Raw genomic sequence first — 17,675 nt, forward strand, 5'->3', positions numbered from 1 at the left:
CCAGTGGCGTAGTGGTTAAGTTCACACACTCCACTTCAGCGGCCTGGGATTTGTGGGTTCAGATCCTGGGCACGGACCTACACACCGCTCAACAAGCCATGCGAAGGTGGCATCCCACATACAAAACAGACGAAGATTGGCACAGATTCAGGGACAATCTTCCTCAAGCAAAAAGAGGAAGACTGGCAACAGATGTTAAGTTCAGGGCCAATCTTCCTTACCAATGAAAAATAAGTGAATGAATGAATGAATGAACAAATAAAAAATAAACAGAGGCATAAAGCTTTCAAAATATAACCAATTTAAATGCATACCCCAAACTACCTTAACATAAAATTGAATTTTATTTCATAAAACTCATGAAATACACAGATAATGAGACAAAATTATGTATATAATTGATTGTTTTAATGAAAGCATTTAAAAAAACATAAACTGCTTTGTTTTCACATGACATAATCCAACATTTAGAAAATGAAAAACTGGTATTCAAACTTTATTTTCTCCCACTAAATTGGAGCTTCCCTTAAAAGAAAATCATTAAAATACCATTGTATTGTAAATTCTCTTTTATAACCCTACTGACTGACACTATCTTTAGTACTAACGTTAGTCTCCTGACTATTAGGGATCAATTAAAGAATTGTCTCTGGTAACTGTTCAATATTTCCTTTGATACCTTTCAGCTGTCCTGGATCTGTGTCATCTTTCTGTATCTTCTCCCACTGTGAACTGAAAGAAAATAGAAGAGCAAAAAAGGATTGAAAATATGATTTTCAAATTGAAATTGATATGAAATCAATATACTATACTTAAAACAGAGTCCTAGAAAAGCTAAAATTTTCTGATTTATTGACAAAATAGATTTAATTTCCCTATAAACAAGACAAGCAATATATACACAAAAAATACACGTTTGTAGTCTCTACAAAATCATTTAGTGTATGTTATAACAATATAAAACTCATATATCAATACTCAGATGTTAATTTCTTAAAAAATCTCTTTTCCTCTGATAATTGTAAACTATCAAAAAGCACCAACAAATAAATAACATCACCTACCAGTCAATAAAATTCCCAATGCTCCAATTATCATATTAAATACAACTGTTATACACTATTTCTAAACTCCATAACAATCTCTTAACATAACTACTTTTGGGTCAGAAACCTGGGGCCCACATACGATGCCCAAGGTCACCCAGGCAGGCGGCAGTGGAGCTAAGAGCTCACTCCTTGGAGAACGCCCGCAGAGTTCATGCTGTTCCCGCCGCCCCACTCTGGTCTTTCTTGTAATTAAAACTATTAGACAGCCCTAAATATCAATAAGATTATGAAGTGATTTTGATACGGCAAATCAAATTCATAAGAAAACACACCACAGTGTAGTGAAAAAACTACCCTAGGAGGCAGAAGTTTTGGCTATATGACCCTGAATAAATCAATGACTGTCTGATCAAAAAATAAGGCAGTTAGATACAATGATCTTTATGGACCCCCTCCAACTCTAAAACGCTCTTACATGGCTCTTAAAATACTAATTTAAAACTAAATGTCAGATCAGAACAATTAAATATCTAAAATCAAACTGTACATATTTTTTCAAATCTGCAAGCATAGCTGAATATTCTGGAATATAGCAATATGGGAAATTTTGATAGGCTACTAGTAACCTATGCAGAGAGCAGACCTAGCAGAATGAGCTGACTTTCAAAATAGCCCACTTCCTCCACCTTATGGCTGAACAGCACTTCACAGATTATAGTGCATTTTCACATTCATTACTCCTTATAAATGCAAATGAAAATATGTTATATCAAAGTTTTAACCCAGACTTCAAGACAGTTTAAGTGGCTAAGATTTTCTTATATTGCAATTACTCATTTAACGTGTTATTTAAACTCTCAAAGGACAACCAGGAGAAAACTAAGCATCTTAAAGGAGAAGGGAGGAGACCAACATTTACTAATTGTCTATTATGAACTCAACTCTTAACATACCTCATATTTAATCCTCATAACCTTTTGAGATATATAGTATGTCTTTTTTTTCTTTACAAATGACAAACTGAGAGAGAGATCAACTAAGTTGACTAAGGTTGCAAAGTTTCTAAGTGGTGGAACTGCATTTCAACTACGATCTGTCTGACTAAAAAGTTCCTCCACGTTCCAAAGTAAGACATATGAACCATCAGTTTCCAGAGGTGATTTGGTGTCACAGTAGTTGGATTAACTGTGGCTGAATAGACTATAATTTCAAGATGAACCAGGGAACAAGGTTGGAGTCTTTTTCATAATTTGTCCAAATCCCTCATAAAAGCCATAAACCAACATATATTCCCAATAACACCTCAATGAGTCAGGATCTAGACTTCTATAACCGGATTCTCCTTTTCCTTTATTCCTTTATCCTTTACCCCAATTATTTAGCCTCAATTCAGAAATATGAAATGTGATGATTATTATTTTTAACTTAGTGAAAATTTTATTACACATGGGTGCAGGGGGGGCTAGGGGGTAGAGGGGAGAATGGATAAGTCACTTCACCATGAAGGAATTTCAATGGCGCAGTAGGTATCACCAGGCTTAGAATGCTAGTTCTCTACTACACTACTGGAGAGTCCCACTGGTCCTTGATGCCGGCAGTGTGAGGAGAAAAGGGACCAAGGGCATCATATACGATGACTACAAGGTAACCAGCTGGAACAAAAATGCAAACTGTCCTAAATACCAAAAGAAATTTTTCAAAAAGACAAAGAATATAACCACGTAGAGAAACTTCAGCAAATTATCATGACAAAGCTAATATAAAACATATATACTTTATTTCAACAAATATAAACAGGTGTAACTCACCAATTAAAGAAAAGGTTTTCAGAACGCCTCAGCGAGGCAGGTCAGGTTAGCAATGCTTATTTCTGTGCTCTGTACTTTTTTGTGAAAGAAACATACTACAGATTATATATTAATTGCAAGAGGAAGAAGATGTCTTTGCATATATAAAGATATATGTGAATATTCACATATTTTTGAAAAAAGATGCAGAAGCCAAACCAGAAATTATCCATGTGGTTAGGAAAGGAGTAAAAGGGGAAAGGACAGCTGTGAGACTTCTCTGAGTACAAGAGAGTTTTAGCTCATGAATCACTCTTTGACACCCACCTCTCACCAGCACAGCAATCAATGACTTTGTTCTACTTGGACCTTTCTCTTTCTCTTCCTTCCCTAATTTTTAACTTCGTAACTGTATTATTCCTACCCTGTCAGAACATACAATATTTACATAGGATTCTCCTACCCTTGTTCCCACTTTTAGTTTTGAGCTAAAATGAATCAAATTCAGTGCTCATCATCAGTCCTTTGGCTCAAGTTTCCCAGTCACTTCCGTTGCACCAACGTCGTCACTAACTCTTCAGAAAGGGTTTATGAGCACAGCGTTCCCTGAGTTCTCACGCTTAAAACTGTTCTTCCATAGCCCTGATGCCTGAATGACAGGTTGGCTGGATATCCTTTCTCCCTGAGTTTCTGGAAAATGCTGCTCCACTTACTGTCTTGCTTTATTACAGATTCGCTTTCCTTTGTAAGTGACTTATCTTTTTGCCTGGAAGCTCAGAGATGGTTTTCCTTTAATTTTTATTTCTGAAGTCTAAAAGTATTACAAGCAAGTCCTTGTAGTAGGCTGAATAATGGTCCCCGAAAGCTGTCGATGTCCAAATCGCTGGAACCTGTGAATGGGACCTTAACGTGGTGAAGGGGACTCTGCGGAGTGACTGAGTTAAGGATCTTGATATGGGGAGGTTATTCTGGATTATCTGGGTAGGCCCGATGTAATTGCAAGGATTCTTCTAAGAGGAAGACAGGAGGTCAGAAAGCAGAAAAATGATACGCCGCTGGCTTTGAAGATGGAGGAAGGAGCCATAAGCCAAGGGATGCAGGTAGCCTGTAGACGCTGGAAAAGCGAAAGGAACAGATTCTTCCCCAAAACCCTCAGAAGGAAGGCAGCCCTGTGCACCCATTTCAGACTTCTGACATCTGGAACTGTAAAATAACAAATGTGTATTGTTTTAAGCTACTAATTTGTGGGCACTTGTTACAGAGTAATAAACTAAGACAGTTTCAGAACAGGCCACTCTGGATCAATGCAAAGATGAACCCTTTGCCACTTCTGGCAAGTTTTCTTGGACTATAGTTTAAGATCTTAATTCTAATCCAATGTTTAGTTTTCTTTCTTCAGGGGCTCCCATTATACATATGTTGACTCTTCTTTGCCTATCACATTTATGGCACATTCTACTTGATTATTTTTACCTATTAGTTCTGTCCTCTTGGTTGTGTCCACTCCTCTGCTCAAGATCCTTTATTATATTCTCAATCTACTCCCCCTTGGATATTTTAAAATTTTGTTTCCTTTCTGAGATGATTACTTTTGCTTGAATTTTGTTCCTGAGTTCAGCCAATGTTTGTTTCACATCCTCCTGTTCTTTGTCCACTTATTCTGAGCTGCTGAATTTCTAACTTAAGGTATTTTTCATATCTAAAAATGCCTGTGTAAAAGAATTAAATCAGGTTGGAGGATTGTGTTACAGTGTTCCTCTGCCTTATTTTGAGTGGGACAGAGGAAATTTTCATCAGCTAAAATGTTATTCACATTTTCTGTTTCTTCTTATAACACTTTTATATGGCTTTCTGTCTTGTCTGCTCTTCATTTTGAAATGCCTAACTAACGTTTTCTTGGATCAGCAGTAAGAGATGATCCTATGAATGCAGGGGTGAGGGTCTGTGGTGGCTTCGCAGATTTCTTCGTTCTAAAGTGGCTTCTTCTGTATGAATAATGCAGTGTGGGTTCTTTGACACAGAGGGCCATTTTGAGGTAGAGGGGCTGGCTTACCTTCTGATTCTGTCACTCTTTTTGTTTGATGGGGGGTAATGTCATCCATGCCTCGCTTCTCTCTTCACTACAAGCCTCCAGGCGACACCACAAAATCACATCCCTGTCTCCCCTCAGACACAGTACGGTTCCACACTGCCATACTATTCTTGTCCTACACACTCTTAAAACACCTCTCATGATTCTCCAGTGGCCAGTGCTCTGATCCTTCGGGTCCCAGACTTGTTCTCAGTATCCTCCCTCTGGGAACTGGACTCCCTTCTGGAGGTGATTTCACCACTACTGGTCAACCCCACCCCCGCCCCCACTGTCCTCTCCTCTCTTCCCTGACGTCCTGGCTTAACTTTTCACTTGAGCATGAGCTCCAGAGCTGGCTCGGCTGCCTCCAGTTGCTTATTTCACTATTTACATACAGATTGAAGTCTGTCCACTCTACAGACTCCTAGTTAGACTGCAGGCAAGGGTTACGAGTGATTTTATTTGCTCTCCTTATTGATCTTGTGGACAGAACTGGATTTAGGTGGCCATCATTATCCTACGGGAAACTATAACTCCTTTCATCATTACGTAAGATTCATTTTAACCAGTATCCAAATTTTTCTACCTTTAAAAGAGCAGATGACAAGCTTTTTTATTCTCTGACTTCCTGAAGTCCTCATCAAATGCCTTTCATTATTGAAAAGTGGAATAATAGCATCTTTGTAATGTTTCTACTTATTCAGAAACTATTAAATTTTGACTTGAATTATAGTCTAATCAGCTAACTTAATCAAAAGCAAAGTTAGTAATGAAAGGAGTTAACAGAATAAGGTTATTTATGGGAGAAAAATGATAAAACTGACAATAAAGTGACAAAAGCAGATAACGGTGATGTTTACAAATTTCCTATATTGCTTTGTAACCTAGGCTTAACCTAACGCCTAAAGGTGCTTGATATTCACAAAACATTTTCACATATAACATTTAAATCTTCTAAAGACTGTGAGAAGAGGAAGCCAAGACCTAGAGGTTTTAGGTGATCGGCCAAGACCACAAGGCAGAAAATGCCTGAGCCAGAAATCAAAACCCTCTTCTTCCCACTACATTACGTGCCACCATCTCTCCTGAGTGGTTTCATGACTACGAAATTCTAACAATAGACAAATATTGATTTATAACGATTTATACATTTCTTTAATAATCAAATTTTTATTATACCAAATACCTAACATAAATATAAAAAACAAAGACAAAACTGATTTTCCTGCAGCTTTCCAGATTAAAAAAAATAGTAACTGTCAGATTTTACTGCGCTTCACTTTATTACACTTTGCAGATACTGCATTTTTTTACAAGACCGCCCATCAACAAAAAGATTACGACTCACTGAGGGCTCAGATGATGGTTAGCATTTTTTAGCAAAAAAGTACTTTTTACTTAAGGTGTGTACATTGTAGGCATAATGCTATCGCACACTTAACAGACTACAGTGTAGTGTAAACATAACTTTTATACACACTGGGAAACTGAAAAAGTCCCTGTGACTCGCTTTATCGTGATATCCACTTTACTGTGGTCTGAAACTGAACCCACATTATCTCTGAGATAGGCCTGTATGCCTTGTTTCAAATTGTGTATCATATTGGTTAAAAACTGTTTACCCTTCCCAAAATAATAAGAAATGGTTCAAACCTCAAGAGCTTTTTCCCAATGTGAAGAAGGAAAATGAAAACATGGAGACTTCAGTAAATACCCCAAATAAAGATACAGAAATAATACACTTACTAAAGAGAAAATTACCTTGATATTTCCCTGAGATAAACAGTCTGCATGGCTTTCTTCAAATGAGGTTCAACATTTCTCCAGAGTTTGCGAGTATCACGTTCACTGGCTACCGCAAAGGGGAGACAATTTCAGTAATTCAGATCTTGTAGAAATTTTTTCAAAAGAAATATTAATAAGTTACACCCATAGTTACCTTCTCCTTTAACCACAGGTTCACAATATTTAGGAAAATTAAGCACTGCCTGTAAATAAAGGAAGCAAAAAAAGAGAGAAAAAGCACTTATTACCATAATTAGAAATTATTTTTCAAGTAAAATTTTATTAGAATTCAATCATTTTATTTCAATACAATTGCTCAAGTAAACTGTTATTGTAGCTTATAACTACAATAATAAAACAGCAAATATCAATGATAGTAAAACAACATGCAACCTATTCCTTAATTGGCTAACTCCTGCCTAATGTACTAGCCTCTAGATATAAAGTAATACAACAAAGCATAATTTGTAGTTTTAGGTCATAATTATGTCACAAAAACCATAAAATATACAATAAAATACTTCTAGCCCAAAGAATTAGTGTGTTATTTCCCAGGTTTGGACATTCTCACATGTCAAACAGCATCTAGTTCGGTACAACTTCAATTCTGTGAGCAGCAGCCCCGCCTGTGAGTGTGGTGAATCCAGCTCCCGGCAGCGCCCGGCACCCTGGACCAGAATCCCTGAGGATAGGGTGCAGGAGCCTGGTAACCTCTCTAGGTAGCCCATGTATTCAACAGTTTGAGAAGCGCTAACTGATCAGGATCACTCAGAAGCCTTCCAGGACGCAGCGCTGGAACTACAGAAAGGCAGTTTAGGAAACTGATAAAGACATGCTGCTGCCACTCATTAACGTTAACTTGCTCGCACGTGTTTCATGCTGAAGTGATTCAATAACGAAGCCTAGAGGGAAGACGCTCATAATGTGTGATCACACAACCTCAAACTAAGAAGATAACAGACGACTAAAAAACAAATCCCTGAGACGGTTTTTCCTATTTTATTTCATAAACAGCAACCGTTTAGGCCAGCAAAATCTTCCAAATTCTGCTAACATTAAGCGTAGAGAAGCCAACTTTCTTACCTTGGTTTCAGGCCAGTAACACCAAGATGTCATAATGTTACTATCGACTGGTAAACAACTTGGCTAAATAAAAATATCCTGCTTTTTTTCTTGGCTGAAACATTAAATATGTTTACTCATTTACATAAAGATAATTTTAGGAGACTATTTTCCAGTTTCACTTTAATAAATTAGTATTTTCCCCACGTCATCCCACAAGAACTTACTGAGTCTATAAAACTATGAGGCTATAATGAGTACATTTAATTGTCCAAATACGATCTTTATATTTAAGTAAATCTAGAAAGCCTAGCCCTTACTAACAACTGGAAGTTTACAAAGTATCTGTTCAAATACAAAACACTTTTCACAACTTTGGCTATTAACATTCAAGTGTGCTCTCCAATATTATGCTCATTTCTTCTACATTAATCCTCAAATATAAACAAATTCTCACTTCCCTGCATTGGGATTATTTACAACAAAATCTAAATTCCAGCCCACTGGTATTTTAACCTGTCTCCCAACTACCCAGAGAATGAAAATTAAAAGGTTACTAACCTTTTAATAATTCAAAAGCCCAAGCAGAAATAATTTTTAGATGGTTTTCTGATATTATAAATTCCACTACCACTATACCTTCCCCCATATACGTCCCCATTATTCCTTGGGTATATAGTTTACTCTTAACTAGTCGCAATAATGAAAGTGGGAAGGGGACAGAGAAGAACTTTACTAAGAAATGATCATGTGCTCCGCAAACGCTCAGGATAGTAACAGAAGCATAATTACCAAGAGTTAATTACGGCCACCTGTTATCTCATTTATCCCTGACAACTGCACTTTTACTATGCCCATTTGTCAGCCGAGGGAACAGAAGCAAAGTATAACCTGCCTTCAGGCACACAGAGATTCCATTGCCTGAACTGATGATCGTGGATTTGTGAGACGTTCCAGGAATTTATTTCTAAAGCAATAAGGACGCCATGTTACCAAAGCCTGACTCAAGTGAAACAAAGAGAACATTTCCTTTATATTGCAAAGAAAAACTTGCATTTCTTTAGGAGGCAAAACAATCTATTATGAATACTGACTAGGTTGCCACAAGATAGGACAGGCAATTTACAAAGCTTTTCCAACTCTTCCTCAGCAAGATTTTCAACAAGATTTCATCATTGTATTTGAAATTATTTGTTAGAAAACAATCTGATACACGTATGTTACAGTAAGCAGAATTTTAAGATAGCCCCCAAGACTCCCAGCCCCTGCTGTACATAAACCTTCTCTCAGTTATTCAATCAAACACTGATTTAGGTACTGCTATGAAGGGATTTGGCAGATGCAATTAAAGTCCCAAAGATTATACTACTTCTGGGAGAGCCAAAATAAAGAGATATAAGAGGAGTCTGACCTAATCACATGAGCCCTTTAAAAGCAGGAAGTGTTCTCCGGCTGGTCAGAGATGAATCGTAGAGAAGGATTCACGGCGTCTTGGCTGGTTTGTAGACAGCGAGGGCCCCGTGGCAGAGAAGGCAGGTGGTCTCGAGGAGGCCTGAGAGAGACAGGCTGATAGCCTGCAGGGCAGCTTTGGACCTCATTCTCACAACCAAAAGAACTGAATTCTGTCAAGAATCTGAATGAGCTGGGAAGCGATTTTCCCCAGAGCCTCAAGATGAGAATCCGGTTCAGCCAAAACTTTAATTTTAGCCCGTGATACCTCATCACAGAAGCCGGCAACACAGTGCCTGGATTTCCAACCTACAGAACTGTGAGCTAATAAACAGGTGTGGTCTTAAGCCACTAAATTTGTGGCAATTTGCTACGCAGCAATAAAAAACTAATACACATACTGAAGCATGGATGTAAAAGCATATTCCAAGGCCAAGTAGAAATAATTTCTGAACTGCTCTGCCTTTTTAAGAATACCTACATCCTATTTCTGAAACAATGGAGGAACAAAAATCAGAACTGAGAACATGGCATTAATGTTAATTTACAGTTTTCATCAAACAATGAGGCCCATGTGCCAGGTCTTACTATTCTAAGTGTTCTACATGCTTTACTCATTAAATCCTCTAAATGATCCATCAGGGAGACATTATTACTATCGCTCCCATTTCACAGAGAAGTTAAATTATGCTCTGAGTCTCTGACTTCCCCTTCTTTGATCAGCCACAGAAAACTCTCTGCTTCTAAAGGGCTGTGTGATCAGGTAAGACCCACCCTGATAATCACCCTGTCTTAGAATATCCTGAAGCCAGATGGATATGAAAAAAGGATTAAGTTGAAATTCTGATGAAGAGCAAGACCTTTACAAGGTTTCAAAGTTGCTCCCCACAAAATACATATTACAAAGTTAAAAAAAAAAAAAGATCGTCTTAATCAAGTGATCAAAGTAAACATTATCAGTTAGGGGATAAAAATGAAATCCTCCAACACCGGAGAGGATTCACGGAGAGCACAGCATCATTTCTGTGACACTTCTGTCAGATACAACCTGAATCTAATCACGAGGAAACACTGGACGAATCCAAACTGAAGGAGATTCCACAAAACAGCTGGTCTGTAATCTTCAAAGGTCTCAAGGGCATGACGTTGAAGACTGAGGAATTGCTCCAGAAGAAAGTTCAAGGTACATGACAACTACACGCAACACGTGATCCTGAACTGGACTCTTCCTCTGAAGTACGTTACTGGGACAACTGGTAAATCTTGAACAGGGTCTGAGGATTAGAGTACAGCAATGAACCCACTTTCTGATTTTGATGGTTGTACTGCAGTAATGTGGGAGCGTGTGTAGGAAATACAAACTAAAGTATTCAGGGGTGATGGGGCCTGAGGTCATAAACTTAATCCCAAACAATTTGGGGAAAAAGAGAGGAAGTTCTTTCTACTGTACTTGCAATTTTCCTGTAAATTAGAAATGCTTCCAAATTTTTAAAATAAATTTAAAAAACATCCAATATTTTTATTATCTAGTAAATACTATATCTGATTATCTAGTAAATACTATATCTGATAAAAATTATTAGAGCCAACTATTAACATGTCAGTACCACTGAATGTGGTTGTGATACAAAAAGGATTCTTAATGATTTAAGGCCATAAATAAAGGCACCCTGCAAAGGCACCACTGGGGAAGCTGGCTTACAGACCACTTCCTGCGGCCTCCACGTCTAACGAAGACCACGTGGCTGCTCAGAATGTGTTATAGCTTCACCCACTATGGAGGAATATCTCAAAGTGTTGAGCAAAAGGAGACAGATGAAAAGAATACATGCTGTATGCTTCCATTTACATAATGTTTGAAAACAAACAAAGCTAACGTTTCATGTTAGAAGTAAGAATAGTGATCATCTCTAGGGAGGAAAGGTGGAGATTGAAAGGAAGCATGAATGGGCTCCCGGGGTGCTGGTAATCTTCTACTTTGTGGTAATTCATTGAGATACATACTTATGGTTTCTGTGCTTTTCTATATGTATGTTATACTTTAATCAAAAAGTTAAGAAAAAAGAAAAGAAAAACAAATCTAACTAGACTATTTCTCCTAGTTAAAGACTCTGCCTCTCCCTTAAGGACCCTTAACCAAAGAATCGCTCTTCCCTAAGTGGAAAAGACACCCTCATCCATAAACCAACCAGCATGAGGATATGAAAGAGTGGTGCAGGACACCCACCCACGCAGCCAAGGGTCAGATCAGATCTGGCACTCAGCGAATGACAGCTCTTCTGCCAGACGACCCCTCAGACTCCCTATGACTTTAATATATGACACGAACCTACAGCAGGTGTTAGCAGTCTCCACACGTGGGCTCTGGGTTACGTTCCTGGAGACAGTAAGATCTCACCACATTTTCAAGCCCGTGAACTCCTGCTCAGCAGAGGAAGGAACTAAAATTAACCGACCCCCAACAGCGATCAGGCATTTTACACGTGTTCCCTCTTTTTGTTTCACAAAATTCCTTTAAGGCAGGTATTATACCTACTTAACATAGGAGAAAACTGAAGTTCAAAAAGGTTAAGTAACCTGCCCAAGATCAAACAGCTGGTAAATTACAGAACTCGTGTTTCTTCACGTGTAAAATAAGGGTCCATGATAGCCCCTTCCTTCATGGGGCTGCTGTGAGAAGTGAGTTAGTGCCAGTGAGAGGCTTGCTGGATGCGTGCCCAGCACACAGTTAAGTTCTCAATAAAGCTGGCTACTATGTAAGAGGAAGTGCAGTACGGTGCTACGAAAACATGCTTGGAAGACAGACCCTGTGACTCTTCATCCACAAAATCTTGTAACCATATTCATCTTAGTTCTCAGGGACCATTTTTCCCTAGTATACAATCATATAGTAAACAAGCAAAAATAATACGTATAGAAACTGTACACTGTCTTTATGAACCCACAGATAGTTAGAGGACAGGTTTGCAACCACTTTAGAATTGTGCCAATCTCTTCCTCATCAAAAAAAAAAAAAATTGTTTAAAACACATGCTAAAGAATTTGAGATCTGAGCATGTCATGATACCTTCTGAAGAGAGGTGACCTTGGTGGTCAGCTGCACGTGACATAGCTGAGTTACATGTGAGGCCGCGGAAGACAACCTGCACTTGGAGCAGCTTTTCGGGGCCACCCCCTTCACTGTCCTGCTGCCCAGCACCCCTGCTCCACTCTTCAAACATCCATGGGGCCACCCACCCAGCCCAAGCTCAAAAATAAGACCAGAACTTCTATTCCCTGGGAATAGAAGAACCAGAGAAACAGAAGGATAGAAGCTGGGTCCTGGCCACATGAAAAACAGCTATATTACTTAAAATAATTCACAAAAAGGCAATGATCCTCCCAGAAATTATTTGTATTTTAAAAGGAGAATATTTATTCAAATGACTTAGTGTTATCAGTAATATCACCTAACATCTTTACGGACATTTATTGTTTACAAGCACTTTAATACACAGTATTTCATTTTATGCTCATCTGAGGTATATATCCTTGGTCCCACCTTAGAAATGAGGGAACTGAAGTACGGAAAATTAAGTACCATACTCAACACAACACAGCCGGTAAGCAGCAGCGCTAAGGTATTTTAATATTAAGTTCTCTACTCATTCTACCATATATACTTTAATTATTTGGCACCCTCTTCTTAGTCATATGTCACTAGCTGCCGCCACCAGCCACAGGGCCAAACAAAACAAAACAGTAACAAAAAAAAAAACAGGCATCAGAAACTCAGAAAATCAGAATTGCACTCTAAAAGATTACTAAGCTCTGGCTAAGCAATTCACCTTTTTGAGTAATTTATAAGAAAATTATGATAACTGAGGGGAAAAAAGTTTGAAATACAATAAATTTAGCCTGTGACAGATGTTTTAAAAAAGATGATGCAAAACTAAAGTTTATTTTAGAAAATGAACTATTCTGTGTTTGGCACTTATATAAGTATAAAAATAACTTCTTCAATTGACCAATTTTAAAAATTATAATTACCATTTTTTTAGGAATATCATCAGGATGGTCAGAGAAGACAAAGCTAAATGCATACTCAAAGCAGTCCTTTTCTTTCTCCCGTCTTGTGCTATCCACAGAGCTAGGCTCCAAAAAATACATACAGACATACCAATTCCTAAAGCAAATTTGAAAGCACATACACAGAAAAGATGCCTGAAAAGAATCCTTTGCAGGTAAACTTTGAAACAAATAATAGTATCCATTTGAAGGAAAAAGGGAAAATACTTATTTATTATCCTATGTTCTACATATGCAGAAAAATAAGACCACTATGCTATGTTTTCTGCAATGTGTAAGGATTACTTCTTACACTTATTAGTATTACTAGCAGCAGGAGAAGCTTAAACCACACTTCAAGCTTCAAGTTTATGAATATAAGGCAACAATAAAAAAAGCTATAACCTTAAAATAAAAAAAGCTATTAAAAAAGCTATTAAAATTAAAAAAGCTATATCCTTTAATAAATTCATTCCTCAGTGAAATGCAAAGGACTCTATAAAATACCATATTTAAATACAGATTTTTCTCCTTTTCCATTTTCTTTTCCAAAGTAGCTTCCCTAAATAACTCTTCCTTCTCGTACTTTATAATCTACTCTGAAATGGCTGCCAGCACTGATTCCCACAGGACGCAAGGAGACTGGTGCTAAGGAGCAGTAACTCCAAGTCATTTCCCAGGAAGAACAGTGGACGAGTATCTGCTCTGACTCCACCCCCCCCCCCGGGACAGTGCGCTGACTCTCTCCCCCTCTGTAAGCCCCTCTGCTGTCCTTCCTCCTGGACACCAGGGATCCCAGACGTTCAACTTCTGGAGAGGTTTTGGTGATGACGTTGAAGCAGAACAATCCGCCTTTTGTTTTCTGCCTATTCAGAAGATGCTTGAAATTTACATCTGTATCAGAAGAGGTCTAAAATCCAAAACTTCCCAAAACGTACTAAATGTGAACGCGATTTTAAATGGTCATCTTCTCCTAGGTTCTGTCTCAAACACACACTGTATCTGTCTAAAACTTTTCAGAGCAAAGAAAAGAATACAGCAAAGTGAAGAAAATGTGCTAAGAAATATAGAAACTGTTGCTTTGGAAGTTACTGTTTTCCAGCCTTACATATATTACTGTTTTCTGTGACATGGAGATAAGATCTTAAGTATTAATGAAAGGTTTCTAAAAGGGAAACCAGACATTCTTGCCTCCTTGCTTTCACATCCCCACAATTAAAGTAGAGAGAGGTCAAAGAAAAATGAAAGTAAATATGATCATTTTCCAAACCGCCTGTGAAATACAAACAGCTGCTCTAAGGTTTTAAATTTTTTTAAGTAATCTTTTATATAAATATTAAAAGTAATCCTTTATATAAAGATTACTAACTCAAGGTCAGTGGCTAATGAAAGACCTGTAATTAAAGGTTCTGACCATACTCTAGTTCACCTGGATTCCAGACCACTATCGCTACATATATAAAACTTGAAAGAAATTCATTACAAAAAAACTTGTTACAAAAAATTAACAAAGAAAGGTAAAATTGCTTAAGTTTTTACACCTCCTTTCTGTGACCCTTCATTGTGATTTTAACAGAGTTCTACATTTTCTACAATTAGAGAAGAGAGAAAGAAAGAAAGAAAGAAAAACACTCCTTTGCAACGTATACAAATGTCAAATCATTTTGTTGTGCACCTGAAACTAATATAATCATGCTGTAGGTCAACTACACTTCAGCTAAAAAAAGAAAAAAACACTCCTAAAGAAGAATGAAAAGACATAACTAAAGATGAATAAACGTTTTCTGACCGGGTCAAAGTTTGTACTAACCCACAGACTTTACTTTCTTGTGCTATACTAGCCTCAAAAGGCCATATCCAAAACTTGAAGAATAAATTTTCGGCTTCTAGCCTATCTCACACCATTTCTACATGAAAAAATATTAAAAGATGTACATTTTTTTTTAAAGCAAAATGCTCACTCACCAGATGTCTGAGCTCTTTCAAATCTCGACAGACGGTGTAGAAAACCCCAAGAAGAATATTAATGTAGGCAGCATAGAAATCAGCCGAATACTCTGGAGGATGGTCATGGGACAGGATCTTCTGAAGGTTCCCTGTTCACAGGACACAAATGAACACAGATGATTAACACAGCACCATGGTTACACCTTCCAGCATTTTACAACAAAGATTTAAAACAATGAATACACAAGTCCAGCAATTATTAAGGAATAATAAAACGGTTACAAGATTAGAATAGAAAAGTAATACAAATTTTGAAACTAAGGTAGAAGCAGTATGAATCTAATATTCTAAAAAAATTACTAACTGTTGCTTAAGACAAATATTAAACAGTGACATCTAAAGAAAATCTCAAGAACCTCATTACAGGCAAAATCAATATCAAAGGTGAAAAATAACATGGATTCTAGTTTATTTTTCTGCCAATTAAGTAAATTAACTACAAAAAAAACAGGGGCACTGCATAAACTACCACCAAACTGGAAAACACTCTTCATTTTTAATAAAATGAAAAGAATTCATGACTTTTTTTTTTTTGGAGTAAGATTAGCCCTGAGCTAACATCTGCTGCCAATCCTCCTCTTTTTTGCTGAGGAAGACTGGCCCTGAGCTAACATCCGTGCCCATCTTCCTCTACTTTATATGTGGGATGCCTGTCATGGAATGGCTTGACCAGCAGTGGGTAGGTCCACACCCAGGATCTGAACCGGCAAACCCCAGGCCGCCAAAGCAGAATGTGGGAACTTAACCACGGCGTCACTGGGCTGGCCCCAAGTATTCATGAAGTTTTTGATGAGAATCATCTTTATTTTGTCATTCATCCTTCTATAAAACATGTTTTCTTCCTACAGCTCTGGTGTCTTTATTTCTCTTCTACCTCGAACTCTTTATATAATATCACGTGGTTAGACATAGTTTATCTTGCTAGAAATATTGTATCTTAGAAGCAGAGTTATTGCTTAAGGAAAACAACTCCTATTATTAAAAGTTTCCCTGTGATAGTGCATGAATCAGTTAGTCACTCATTCCTCACTGCACTTCCCTCTGGCTTCTTGGTGCAGTAGTCTCTTTAGACTTCTCAGTTGTGAGCACTTTGAACATAACTAGTACTTTAAACTTAGTTCCACAGAGCTCAAGACTTTTGCAGTATTTACAAGTAAAATCTCTTATAGGATGTTCTGATCATGTCAATTTCCTCTTGTCTAAGGTTCCCATTAGGTGAGCCTTTTTACCAAGGATACTGTGGCATTTACCATCAGCCCTTGATTCTAGCCACTCAGATGCCTCACAATCGGATACAGGTGCAAGAGCAAACAACATACATGGACTATCAATGGATGTTCATAAAAATTCATAAACAGAAACTTAGAAATAGCTATATTAAGAGATTTTACACAGGGCAGCTGACCAAAAAAAAAAAAAAAATCAAAGCCCAGGTTCATGCTTAGAATATCATATCATCCTGAAGGGAGTCCAGCTGGGAGACCATTACCAGATCTGTACTTTTATATCATAACCAGTGAAAAAAATACTCACAGCCAAAACTTTACTTTGGAGTCTATGGATTTTTACATGCTAAAAGTGAATTTTAAATCTAATGTCACTAAGCTTTTTTAAATAACGCATGGGAAAATATTTGATACACTGAAAATTTCCAAAAGGCACCTTAAAACTTGGAGATAAAGATATTTATATACAAAAAAAATAAATAACTGGATAGACAGAAGGAAGGAGGGACAGAGAGAAACGGGGAAGGGATGGACGGTCAGAGAGACAGACAGACATAGGCAAAAAAGATAGTCTCTAAGTGCATGGACAAGGAAATCTGGCAAACAGTTAGGTCTCCAGCTCAGACTGCACTCCTGAGCTCCTCGTGAACATCTCTACCCAGCGATCCCTTCTGGGTGCCCCTCAGTCTCACAGGAAAACTGATTAGATATACTTCAGTCCTGATAAAAAAGCCTTTTAAAAATTAGAACTCTCACCGTGTTGCTGTAAAGTAAACCAGCTGCTCAGTTACAGACCACATACAAAATCGCAGAGTACAACTCTACAGTAAGGGAGCCATGCCAGCTCTAATAGTCTAGGACTATTCAAACTGAGGAAAATCTCGTCTCTAACAGAAAGCTGAAGATAGCGTACTAACAGGTAGTAAATAAAGGGAAGGAGAAACCATCTGATTGGTCTCCTGCCCTCATAAACTTTCGCTGTCAAAGTATGGTCAAACACACAAAGAACAATCACTTCTAACTCGGAGAGGGACTTCTGCTTCCAGTCATGAGGGAGTAAGATGGTCCAGAAATACCCTCCTATAACTAACAACTAAAACTGGACAAAATACAGAAAATAACTATCTTCAGACCTCAAACAAGAGGCAATAAAGGACTGTGGAACCTGAGAAAAGGGAAAGAAATGAGCGAG

At 37.7% G+C, this 17,675-nt stretch overlaps 1 protein-coding gene across 7 annotated transcripts in view; it reads right to left on the bottom strand.

Annotated features, from left to right (window-relative positions):
- The window catches only part of ORC5 (origin recognition complex subunit 5), a 126,508-nt gene that overhangs the window by 89,164 nt on the left and 19,669 nt on the right, over positions 1–17,675 (bottom strand). For all 7 annotated transcript variants that reach the window (XR_006889912.1, XM_046670640.1, XM_046670644.1 and 4 more), the window contains 4 exons: positions 15,216–15,346; positions 6,847–6,895; positions 6,669–6,759; positions 680–732 (listed from right to left, as the gene is read on the bottom strand). Coding sequence is in view for 6 of the 7 variants with exons in the window: in XM_046670640.1 (XP_046526596.1) it covers positions 680–732; positions 6,669–6,759; positions 6,847–6,895; positions 15,216–15,346 (324 nt within the window). In the remaining variant the exon portion in view is untranslated. The remainder of the gene's footprint in view (positions 1–679; positions 733–6,668; positions 6,760–6,846; positions 6,896–15,215; positions 15,347–17,675) is intronic.

This window comes from Equus quagga, chromosome 8, assembly GCF_021613505.1.
Source record: "Equus quagga isolate Etosha38 chromosome 8, UCLA_HA_Equagga_1.0, whole genome shotgun sequence".
Taxonomy (NCBI): Eukaryota; Metazoa; Chordata; class Mammalia; order Perissodactyla; family Equidae; genus Equus; species Equus quagga.